Source organism: Bos mutus, chromosome 13, assembly GCF_027580195.1.
Source record: "Bos mutus isolate GX-2022 chromosome 13, NWIPB_WYAK_1.1, whole genome shotgun sequence".
NCBI classification, from domain to species: domain Eukaryota; kingdom Metazoa; phylum Chordata; class Mammalia; order Artiodactyla; family Bovidae; genus Bos; species Bos mutus.
The window spans coordinates 75,282,505-75,294,916 of NC_091629.1; the positions used below are offsets into that span (position 1 = coordinate 75,282,505).

General features: G+C 40.8%; 1 protein-coding gene across 1 annotated transcript in view; it reads right to left on the bottom strand.

Moving 5' to 3' along the window:
* Positions 1-12,412, bottom strand: part of SPTLC3 (serine palmitoyltransferase long chain base subunit 3) — a 158,434-nt gene that overhangs the window by 66,423 nt on the left and 79,599 nt on the right. The window contains exons 5-6 of the mRNA XM_014476477.2: positions 7,755-7,879; positions 4,889-4,982 (exon numbers count right to left, since the gene is read on the bottom strand). Of these exons, the coding sequence (XP_014331963.2) occupies positions 4,889-4,982; positions 7,755-7,879 (219 nt within the window). The remainder of the gene's footprint in view (positions 1-4,888; positions 4,983-7,754; positions 7,880-12,412) is intronic.

Sequence of the window (12,412 nt, forward strand, 5' to 3'; positions counted from 1 at the left end):
GCACGCATGCACATGTTCTCCTCCACCCGGTCATTCTGTGTCTTTCGGTTGGTGCATTTAACCCATTTACAGTTAAGGTAATTATTGACATGTATGATCCCATTACCATTTTCTCAATTGCTTTGGGTTTATTTTGTGTAGGTCCTTTCCTTCTCTTATGTTTCCTGCCTAGAGAAGTTCCTTTAGCATTTGTTCTAAAGCTGGTTTGGTGGTGCTGAATTCTCTCAACTTTTGCTTGCCTGGAAAGCTTTTGTTTTATCCTCCAATCTGAATGAGATTGCTGTGTAGACTATTATTGTTTGTAGATTCTTCTCTTTCATCACTTTAAATACGTCATGAAGGTGGCCATTCTTAAACTCCATCTCACAAGTTATTAGCTCCTATCTGGCCTGGTTGCACACCTCTTATACACCCAGGGAGGCAACTTTATATCTTCAGCAGATTCTTTGAAAAATCTCTACTTTATTCCAGTCAGCACTTGTACCTATTAAGGATTAAAATATCATTGTTTACTGAGGTATTTAGGATTATTCCAGGATAAATTAAAGTTTTGCTTTTTGTAACTTTCTGGAAGTTTTTTTTTCTCAAATATTTCCAGTCTGTGGATAGTTGAATCCAGTGGATGTGGAACATGCAGAAATGGAGGGTGAACAGTAATTGCCCACATTTTGCTATCCAAGAACTCATCCAGCAATAAAGACAGCCAGCAGCTACTGATGCCTTACCTATTGTGAATTAATTAAATTATTTTTCCCTCCCTATACCATCTCATTTCTGGAACATCTCAAATGAGAAGTTGTTCCAAGGACACTGAAACTAGCCCTGCTCTCAAAGGTGGTTGTGTTCTGATGTAAATACAGCAGCAGGGAGAATTCTTTATGGGTAAAAGTTGGGTTGAGCACATTAGTGAGAGAGAACAAGTGATTTGTATATCTGAGACTGAAAGTCTATTAGTTTTCTACTGTAAGAGATTAGCACAAATCTATGGCTTTAAAATAGCACAAATTTGCTATCTTACAGTTCTGGAGGCTAAAGGCCTGAAATGGGTCTTGTTCAGTTTAGTTGCTCAGTCATGTCCATCTCTTTGTGAGCCCCACAGACTGGAGCATGTCAGGCCTCCCTGTCCATCACCAACTCCTGGAGTTTACTCAAACTCATGTCCATTGAGTCAGTGGTGGCATCCAACCATCTCATTCTCTGTTGTCCCCTTTTCCTCCTGCCTTCAATCTTTCCCAGCATCAGGGTCTTTTCAAATGAGCCAGTTCTTTGCATTAGGTGGTCAAAGTATTGGAGTTTCAGCTTCATCATCAGTCCTTCCAATAAATATTCAGGACTGATTTCCTTTAGGATGGACTGGTTGAATCTCCTTGCAGTCCAAGGGACTCTCAAGCGTCTTCTCCAACACCACAGTTCAAAAGCATCAATTCTATGGCGCTCAGCTTTCTTTATAGTCCAACTCTCACATCCATACATGACCACTGGAAAAACCATAGCTTTGACTAGATGGACCTTGGTTGGCAAAGTAATGTCTCTGCTTTTTAATATGCTGTCTAGATTGATCATAACTTTTCTTCAAGGAAAAATGTCTTTTAATTTCATGGGTGCAATTACCATCTGCAGTGATTTTGGAGCCCCCCAAAATAAAGTCTGTCACTGTTTCCATTGTTTCCCCATCTATTTGCCATGACGTAATGGGACTGGATACCATGATCTTAGTTTTCTGAATGTTGAATTTTAAGCCAACTTTTTCACTCTTCTCTTTCACTTTCATTAAAAGGCTCTTTAGTTCTTTGCTTTCTGCCATAAGGATGGTATCATCTGTGTGTCTGAGGTTATTGATATTTGTCCTGGCAATCTTATTCCAGCTTGTTCTTCAACCAGCCCAGCATTTCTCATGATGTACTCTGCAATATAACTTTGACATACTCCTTTCCTGATTTGGAACCAGTCTGCTGTTCCATGTCCAGTTCTAACTTGCTTCTTGATCTGCATACAGATTTCTCAGGAGGCAGGTCAGGTGGTCTGGTATTCCCATCTCTTTCAGAATTTTCCACAGTTTGTTGTGATCCACACAGTCAAAGGCTTTGGCATAGTCAATAAAGCAAAAGTAGATGTTTATCTGGAAATCTCTTGCTTTTTTGATGATCCAATGGATGTTGGCAATTTGGTCTCTGGTTCCTCTGCCTTTTCTAAATCCAGCTTGAACATCTGGAAGTTCACAGTTCACATACTGTTGAAGCCTGGCTTGGAGAATTTTGAGCATTACTTTGCTAGCGTGTGAGATGAGTGCAATTGTGTGGTAGTTTGAACATTCTTTGTCATTGCCTTTCTTTGGGATTGGAATGAAAACTGACCTTTTCCAGTCCTGTGGCCACTGCTGAGTTTTCCAAATTTGCTGGCATATTGAGAGCAGCACTGATCTTAGACAAGTATTAAGCAACCTGTTGTGGAGCCTGAATTTACTCATCTGTAAACTAGTACTGCCCTCATGGGGCTGTCCACAGGGTTAAATAAGTACGTAAGGAAAGATCATCAACTCAGCATCTGGTGCAGTGTAAATTCTCAGTAAATGCTAGTTGCTTATATAAAATAACCACAGTAAGCATTTATTAAAAGATATAAATGAGAACTGTTATCTATTTTCTTGGGCCCAAAGAGAGAGCATGAAGAATAAGTTACTGAACGTTTTAAGAGCTTTGTAAAATTGGAAGATAAATTGAAATTCTTCCATTGTAATTTTGGCAAAGGACTAAGAAATTACAATTTTGTTTGAAGATAATTTCAAACTTAGCAAAATATTTGCAAGAATAAGAATATTACAAAGAACATCCAAGTACCTTTTACTTAGATTCATCTAATAACACAGCAGGTACAAACAATTCAGTAGCTTCTATTACCAGGCATTTTATATTTCTTTTCCAACATACTGTGAATCAGGCATCATAATACAGATTAGTTCCATACCATGAATCAGGCATCATAATAGAGGTTATTTTTGGAATTAGTAAATAACAATCTAGGAAGGTTAAGTAATTTGCCTAGGACCACATTATAGTAGGTATAAAACAAGAAGACAAATGTTTGGGTCAAAGCCTATACTTAGGAAAAAAAAAAAAATCAGTGGTTGTAAATTTATGTATGCTATATACTGGGCTTTCCTGGTAGCTAGCTGGTAGAGAATCTGCCTGCAAGGCAGGAGACCCTGGTTTGATTACTTGGTCAGGAAGATCCCCTGGGAAAGGGATAGGCTACCCACTCCAATATTCTTGGGCTTCCCTGGTGGCTCATATGGTAAAAAATCTGCCTGCAATGCTGGAGACCTGGGTTCAATCCCTGGGTTGAGAAGATCCCTGGAGGAGGGCATGGCAACCCACTCTAGTTTCTTGCCTGAGAATCCCATGGACAGAGGAGCCTGGCAGGCTACAGTTGATGGGGTTGCAGAGAGCTGGACACAGCAAGTAACTAAGCGCAGCGCAGCACGTGCCGTATAGCATACTTGTGGTTGCTATTAACACATCCCATCTGTTTTATCACCCTATCTACTCATCATCTTCATCTTTATGGACTGTCCAAGGAAGACTATTACATTTAGAATGGATAAACAACAAGATCCTACTGTATAGCACAAGGAACTATATTCAATATCCTGTGATAAACCATTGGAGAAGGCAATGGCACCCCACTCCAGTACTCTTGCCTGGAAAATCCCACGGATGGAGGAGCCTGGTGGGCTGCAGTCCATGGGGTCACTGAGGGTCGGACACGACTGAGCGACTTCACTTTCACTTTTCACTTTCATGCATTGGAGAAGGAAATGGCAACCCACTCCAGTGTTCTTGCCTGGAGAATCCCAGGGACGGGGGAGCCTGGTGGGCTGCCGTCTCTGGGGTCGCACAGAATCGGACACGACTGAAGTGACTTAGCAGGCAGTGATAAACCATAATGGAAAAGAATATTAAAAATGTATACCTGTGCATAACTGAGTCATGTTGCTGTATAGCAGATTGGCACAACATTGTGAATCGACAATACTCAGTAAAAATAAAGGAAAATATGACACAGATGAACCTGTCTATGAAACAGGGAGAGACTCACAGAGGGTGGTTGGGGAGGGAGAGCTGGAACTTCAGTAGATGCAAACTGTTACACAGAGAATGGATAAATGGCAAGGTCCTACTGTGTAGGACTATACTCAGTACCCTGAGGTAAACCTTATGCAAGATTGCATGGATGCTCAGTCATGTGTGATTCTTTGCAACCCCAATGGACTGCAGCTCACCAGGCTCCTCTGTCCATGGGATTTTCCAAGCAGGACTACTGAAGTGGTTGCCAGTTCCTCCTCCAGGGGATCTTCCCAACCCAGGGATCGAACCCAAGTCTCCTGTGTCTCCTGCATTGGCAGGAGTATTCTTTACCACCGAGCCATTTCTGAGTTACTTTGCTGTACAGCAGAAATTAACAATAGAAATGATAAATTTATATAACATTATAAATCAGCTATACTGATTAAAAAACTAAACTAAAAAAAAAATAACAACTTAAGTCTCCAAACTTCCCCAAGGCAGTTCCAAAAAAGGAGGCAATTTTACACTTCTGATAATTGTACGCACTCTAAGAGCTCTGCCATAGCTTCGGCAGCCGCTTTGTAAGACCATTAATGACAGTGACACGAATATGTTTGGATTACACTTAGCAATCTGGGTGCTTAATGCAGTTCAACCATTTGCTCCAGGTCACCGGAGGTTAACAAGCCAGTTGTGAATATAAACATAACCGTGTTTCATTAGCTAAGCTCCCAGTGTGAAGAGCAAGGACAAAGCTGCATCAATAATCTTTGCTTTTGTCTAGGAGCAAGTGGTACCTCTTGGATAAAATCACTGATACTCACTGTTGTGTTTGAAGATCCTTATGGTCGCGCCTGAGAGTCGGGCCCCCAGCACTAGGGATGCGTGGTTTAACTCGTCGCTTAAAATGAGGCATCCCTGTGTAGAAAACAAGCACACGGAACACAGGCCAATAAATAAAGTCAAGGGGAAGAGGCACGCGGGAATAGGAGCTCACTTCAAGACCTGTAACATGGATTCCCACAGCCCTCTTTAATTTTAGAAGGCCGAGAGTTTAAACGGGTGTTTGTGTGTTTGCATGGATAAGATCCTCAAGAGCAATTAGCTGATGGAGATGGGGATCCTCTTAAGGGAATAACATCTTTTTGAATTATTTATATGCTACAGGATTGATGGTTGGCAGGAAAATGAATATACTTTTGGGTGGGGCATGGATTTTCTGGGATTTTCCAGTTCCTGCTGGATTATTTGAAATGGTTTTGAAGCACTGAGACTAGAAGGCAGAGTTGTTAGTTCATTTTTTTTTTCCCTGCAAGACATTTCAAGCTCTTCTTTTATGACTCCCATTCCACAGTATAGCAACATCCATGTAGACAGAAGCACCACTGCTTTACAGTTAAAACTGCATCTGGAAAAGTATGGATGCAATTCAGTCTGAGGCAAGGAGAGAAGGTCAGTCTAATTTACTGCTTATCAATTTATGTTTATAAACTATTTTTCTTTATTAATTTAAAGATTCCTAAATTATGAAATTGCCCAACCATATTTTAAATGCAGGGACATGCAAAAAAAAAAAAAAGAAAGAAAGCATTTTTCCTTTGTGGCCAGCCAGAATCTTTGAGTTCTTCCTTATATTTTAGAAATTTCACACATGATACATTTTAAATTTTTGAGGCCAAAGGGAGCAAAATTCTCACATCTCCATACTCCAGACATTGTGTATTTATAATTTTTTGGTGAACATATGAGAGTTGTAAATCATCATATCTCACTCAAATTCTTTAGCATGTATCCACTAGGAAAAAGGACATTCTCCTACATGATCATGATGCAGTCATCATAATTAAACATTAATACAATGCTATCACTTAAAATGGGCTTCCCTGGTGGCTCAGATGGTAAAGAATCTGCCTGCAGTGCAGGAGATGGGGGTTGGATTACTGGGTTGGGAAGATCTCTTGGAGAAGGAAAGGCAAGTATTCTTGCCTGGAGAATTTCATGGACAGAGGATCCTATGGGCTACAGTCCATGGGGTCACAAGGAGTCATCACTTAATATATCAGACTTTGCCAACGGTCCTAAAAATGTCTTGATGTCTTTTGTAGAAGTTTCATTTCCTTCTTTTTTGTTTTTTCAGTGCAGAATCCAATCAAAGATTATATATTGCATTGTATTAGTTGCCATGAGTCAGATTTTTAAAAACAGAAATCTGATTACGGCACTTGCTTACTGAAAATGAGGCAACCAATTCTCCATTTTTCTCCAGAAGAATTTCCAAAACTCTACCACCATTTATGCTGCAAAGTTCTTTACAATTTGGTACCTGTCTTCATTCTGATTTCTTCTTCAACCATTCTCTTCTGTTCTAATTCTTTTAAACTTCAGTGCTTTATACATACTTCCATTTCCTTCTCTTAAGGACATTACTTACTTATCTAAACAGATAAGTACCAGATTCTGTTCTTATGTCACCTTCTTTGCATGGGCACCCCAGCCTTTCTTGAAAGAATTATTTTGTCCCTTCCCATTTATGGGCACACCTTTTCTGTAATATTCATTCTAAGGTGGTACTAGTAGTAAATAACCCACCTGCCAATGCAGGAGACTTAAGAGATGTGGGTTTGATCCCTGGAGTGGGAAGATCCCCTGGAGGAGGGCATGGCAACCCACTCCAGTATTCTTGCTTGGAGAATCCCATGGACAGAGGAGCATGGCGGGCTATGGTTCATACGATTGCATAGAGTTGGACGCTATACCCCATTAGACTGTAAACTACCTGAATTTACAGGACAAAGGTCTTATACATCTTTGTATGCCCTACATCTTGCTTCATTGGAGGATACAGAAGATTCTCAATAAGTGACTTACTGAATGAACAAAAAAGTGAATTACACAAGCAAACTGTTTTGTCAAAATAAATGCTTAACAATCATTTGCTACACTGAACATGATGACTCAGGAGCTTAGAAATTTGATTGAACTTGCTAAATTGTCACGGAAGAGGAATTTTGACTCACATCTAGGGCTGAGATTCTATAACTGGAATCTCATGACCAAGAACTTTGTTGGACTCAGCTGGCACTGACACAGGCTGGGACCTGGACCTGGGACCCTTTGCCGCAGAGCTTGCACCTAGACGAACCTCTCTGTGTTCTTGAGCAACAAAGTACAAAGAAGTTATTTTTGTGGGACTAAAAATAGCTGTATGCATACACTGCAAATTATGGACAACGAAATATAAAACCCAACTGCCACTTCTGAAGAGCCAGCAGAAGAAGCAGGGTGTTGGGAGCAAAAACAGGGTACTGCACATGGTCCCTGCACACAACATCACCACAGCAGTGGGCAGACCACCTAAGCCATCCCTTCAGCCTGACCTCTGGACCCACCTCTGTCCTCACCTCATGTAAGAAACCAGATCGTCCCCCTTCAGGGAGTGAGCAAATAAGGGAACCTCTTACTTATTTTTGCTCCTGGGGCCCCCTTAAAGCCTTGTCTTAATCTCTTGTCTGGTCTCATCAATTTCTATTGATTAGGAAAGGACCCTGGTTGGTAATAGTACATATATTCAAAAAGCTGAACATCCAATCCTAAGAAAAGAAACTTCTCAGCTATATGTCTAACAGAAGGTCTACTCAGATTGTCTCAGGAATAACACAGCAGAAGACAATTATGTTAACAAAGACTCACCTTTCCAACGAGTGCAGGGATATTCATTGAGTTTGTTGCAAATCCCATCCCAAATACCATAGCAGCTTCCACGTTCAGGAACTTAGCTACAAGATCCTCCAGCTCTTTATGCTTATCCAAGGTTCCTGCACATGAAATAATAGGGTGGGTGAGTCTTCTGTTCTCAACAAGTTGAAGACTGAAGACTCAAATTCCAATGCTTACCCATCACCAAAAGACACATATAAGAGTGCTCATAGCAGGTCTGTTGGCTGTAGACCCATTATAGAAGCAATTCAAATACTCATACACTGTAGAATGGATCAATACACTGTGGGGGGTATTTATATAGTAGAATTCAGCACAGCGATGAGAAAAAACAAACTAATGTTCCATGCAACAACATGGAAAACATCACAAATATGTGGTTGAGTGAAAAAAGTCAGATATGTATACACGCATATTGTATGAATCCATTTATAGTTTACAAACAGACAGAAGCAACCGATAGTACCAGTGTTAGGAGTCAGGTATTTGCTGTTGTTGTTTAGTTGCTAAGTCATGTCTAACTCCTTGGACCACAGCCCGCCAGGCTGTCCATGGGATTTCCCAGGCAAGAAAACTAGAGTAGGTTACCACTTCCTTCTCCAGGGGATCCTCCCAACCCAGGGATGAAACTCCACCTCTGCCCTGGCAGGTGGATTCTTTACCACTGAGCCACCAAAGAAGTTCTAAAAGTCAGAAAAGTGGGTACTTTTCTTGGAAGCATGCAAAGCGCTTTGAGATGCAGAAAGTGAAGAGGAACTAAAAAGCCTCTTGATGAAGGTGAAAGAGGAGAGTGAAAAAGTTGGCTGAAAACTCAACATTCAGAAAACGAAGATCATGGCATCCGGTCCCATCACTTCATGGGAAATAGATGGGGAAACAGTGGAAGGTGTCAGACTTTATTTTTTTGGGCTCCAAAATCACTGCAGATGGTGACTTCAGCCATGAAATTAAAAGACATTTACTCCTTGGAAGAAAAGTTATGACCAACCTAGATAGCATATTCAAAAGCAGAGATATTACTTTGCCAACAAAGGTCCGTCCAGTCAAGGCTATGGTTTTTCCAGTGGTCATGTATGGATGTGAGAGTTGGACTATGAAGAAAGTTGAGCACCAAAGAATTGATGCTTCTGAACTGTGGTGTTGGAGAAGACTCTTGAGAGTCCCTTGGACTGCAAGGAGATCCAACCAGTCCATTCTGAAGGAGATCAGCCCTGGGATTTCTTTGGAAGGACTGATGCTAAAGCTGAAACTCCAGTACTTTGGCCACCTGATGTGAAGAGCTGACTCATTGGAAAAGACTCTGATGCTGGGAGGGATTGGGGGAAGAAGGAGACGGGGACGACAGAGGATGAGATGGCTGGATGGCGTCACTGACTTGATGGACATGAGTCTTAGTGAACTCTGGGAGTTGGTGATGGACAGGGAGGCCTGGCGTGCTGCGATTCATGGGGTCGCAAAGAGTCGGACACGACTGAGCAACTGAACCGAACTGAACTGAGACGTTTTGTTTCTAGATCCTGGTGCGAGTTATGTGGGTATGTTTTTTTTGTGACAATCCACTGAACTTTATACTTATGATTGGAGCAATTTTCTATATATATGTGTTTTATCATGTAATAAAATTTATAAAAAATGCCACAATTCCTCTTTCCTCCCACCCTACACCCCACGAATAATTAAATTCTAACTCCCTCAGAGATTCCCCACTCTTAAATGCAGAATTCATGACTTTCATACATGCAATCAAGCTATTTATTTATTGAACCTTTGGAATGTGCTAGATTTCAAAGCCCACTATTTAAGTTATCTCATTTAATTTTAAGGGCCCAATAATGCAGGTATTATTACTTTACAGATAAGAAAACTGAAGTGGGAAGCGGTAACAGATAAAAATCAACAGAGACAGTCAAGTCTAACTCCAGAGTTCACATTTTTACGACTCTACCACCTTTAAAAGCTTACTCTCTGACCACTTCTTTTTTTATTATTATTTCTTTTTTACTATTTTTCCCCCTTCTCTCTACAATAGGTTCTCATTAGTTATATATTTTATACAGAGTAGTGAATATATGTCAATCTGAATCTCTCAAATTATTGCTCCCTCCCTTCCCCTCTTGGTGTCCATACTTTTGTTCTCTTTGTCTATGTCTATTTTTGCTTTGCAAATAGGTTCACCTGTACTATTTTTTCTAGATTCCCTATATATGCATACAGATGGCCAAGAGGCACATGAAAAGATGCTCAACATCACTATCAGAGAAATGCAAATCAAAACTGCAATGAGGGCTTCCTGCATTGTAGCTCAGTGGTGGCTCAGTGGTAAGGGATCCCACTGCCAACGAAGGAGACACGGTTTTGATCCCTGATTTGGGAAGATCCCACATGCTGTGGAGCAATTGAACCTATGTGCCACAACTATTGAATCTGTTCTCTAGAGCCCAGTAGGCAAAACTCCCAAGCCCATGTGCTTCGGCTACTGAGGCCAAGCACCCTAGAGCCTGTGTTCTGCAACGGGGAACCACCACAATGAAAAGGCCATGCACCACAACTAGAGAGCAGTCTGCAGAGCAACAAAGACCCAGCACAGCCAAAAATAGATAAGTAGATACAATTCTGTAAAAAAACTACAGTAAGGTGCCACCTCACACCCCAGAATGTGCGTGCGTGTGTGTGTGTGTGTGTGTGTGTGTGCGCGCGCGCTAAGTCGCTTCAGTCATGTCTGACTCTTTGTGACACCATGGACTGTAGCCCACCAGGCTGCTCTTTCCACGGGTTTCTCCAGGCAAGAACATTGGAGTGGGTTGCCACACTCTTCTTCAGGGGATCTTCCCAAACCAAAGATGAACCCGCACCTGTTCTGTCTTGTGCATTGGCAGGTGAGTTCTTTACCACTAATGTCACGTGGGAAGCCCCACACCCCAGAATCAACCACCACCAAAAATCTACAAACAGGAAATGCTGGAGAGGGTGTGGAGAGGAGGGAAGCCTCCTACACTGTTGGTGGGAACAGACGTGGATACAGCCACTATGGAGGAGAGTATGGAGATTCTAGCACCCCCCTCTCCCCATGTTACGTACAGTCCCTCAGGCCTCACGGAGAGCGTCAAGGCTCCCATAGTCTTATGCTTGCCCTCGCTCTAAGTTCTGCATCTATGCTGTCCAGTATTGTAGCCATCAACTACACATGGCTAGTGCGATGGCAGAGCTGAGTGTTACATTTTTTTAAATTTTAGTTAATTTAAAGGTTAAAACTGAAGCTCTGGAAAATATTCTCTACTAAACACAATTTTACTGTTTTAGTCAGATTATTTTACATTTATTTCACTTTAACCAATGAAAATTTAATGTCTGGATTGACAGGTGCTGGAAGGGTAAAAGAATCTGCCTGCTAATGCTGAAGGCATAAGAGATGCAGGTTCAATTCCTGGGTTGGGAAGATCCCCTGGAGAAGGAAATGGCAACCCACTCCAGTATTCTTATCTGGAGGATCCTCATGGACAGAGGATCCTGGCTGGGTACAGTCTATGGGGTTGCAAAGAGTCAGACATGACTGAAGCAACTGAGCTCACATGGAAGGGTGTAATATCCACTATTTTTTGAAGATAGTACAAAGACAATAAAAACAGTATAGTATAGTTTATTAATATTTTACTTATTGATTACATTTTTAAATGGTAATATTTGGGATATATTGAGTCAAATAAAATGTATTATAAAATTAAGTTTGCCTGATTTTTTTTAAACTTTTCAAAAGGCAGCTACTAAAAAAATTTAAATTACACATGTCTTGCATTTTATTTTTGTTTCTCTAAGTAATACACTTAACAGAATAAAAAATGTACAAACTGAGAAATGCTGTAATTTATATTCATAGAACATAGGAGCAGACTTAACTTAGATTTAAGTTAGAGAAATATTGTTAGCATATTCAGGACTATTATAATCATGCTTCTATTAACACATTTGACTATACAGAGTGTGATATCAGAATTTTATCTAAATTGGTAAGTCAGCCTGCTTATTGAACTAAATTGATGAAGTGTTAAACTTGAGAAAGCATTGTATGGTGAGCTGAAAATTTTATTTTGCATTTAACATAAAAAAGAATATCTGATGACCCATCTTTGCTCTTCCTGAGAGGTCACAATAGCTAGCTGGTAGTCTTTTTCTCAAATCTGAATTCATTTATCCTCCAAACTGTCTGAAAACATTGTTTAGAAAACAAACATTCTAGCAGAGTCAATTTCACTCAAGATTTGGAGGTGGTGAATAGTTAGAAATTTAAATTGTAATTGAAAACTTTATTATTCAAGATATAACATAGTGTGAAGAAAAGAAACTGAAATTTAAAGATAAAATGTGGGCACATTTGTCAGACTTGTTTTTACCTCGCAGAGACTGTATCCTAAAGGGTGGTGAGAGGACCACCAGCGTAGCCATGAGGGAACTGGTCTTGATGGCAGCTCTCCCACTAAACAGCCGGATGGCCTCTGGCAATCTCTCCTCGCTGGAGGGATTGGGAGAAGTGCTGTTTTAGGCATCCTTGACCTTAGGAGTGCTCTTTCCTCCACCTAGAATGAGTTTCTGCAGCTCTGAGTCATTCTTTGAGACCCACCTAACACAACATCTTT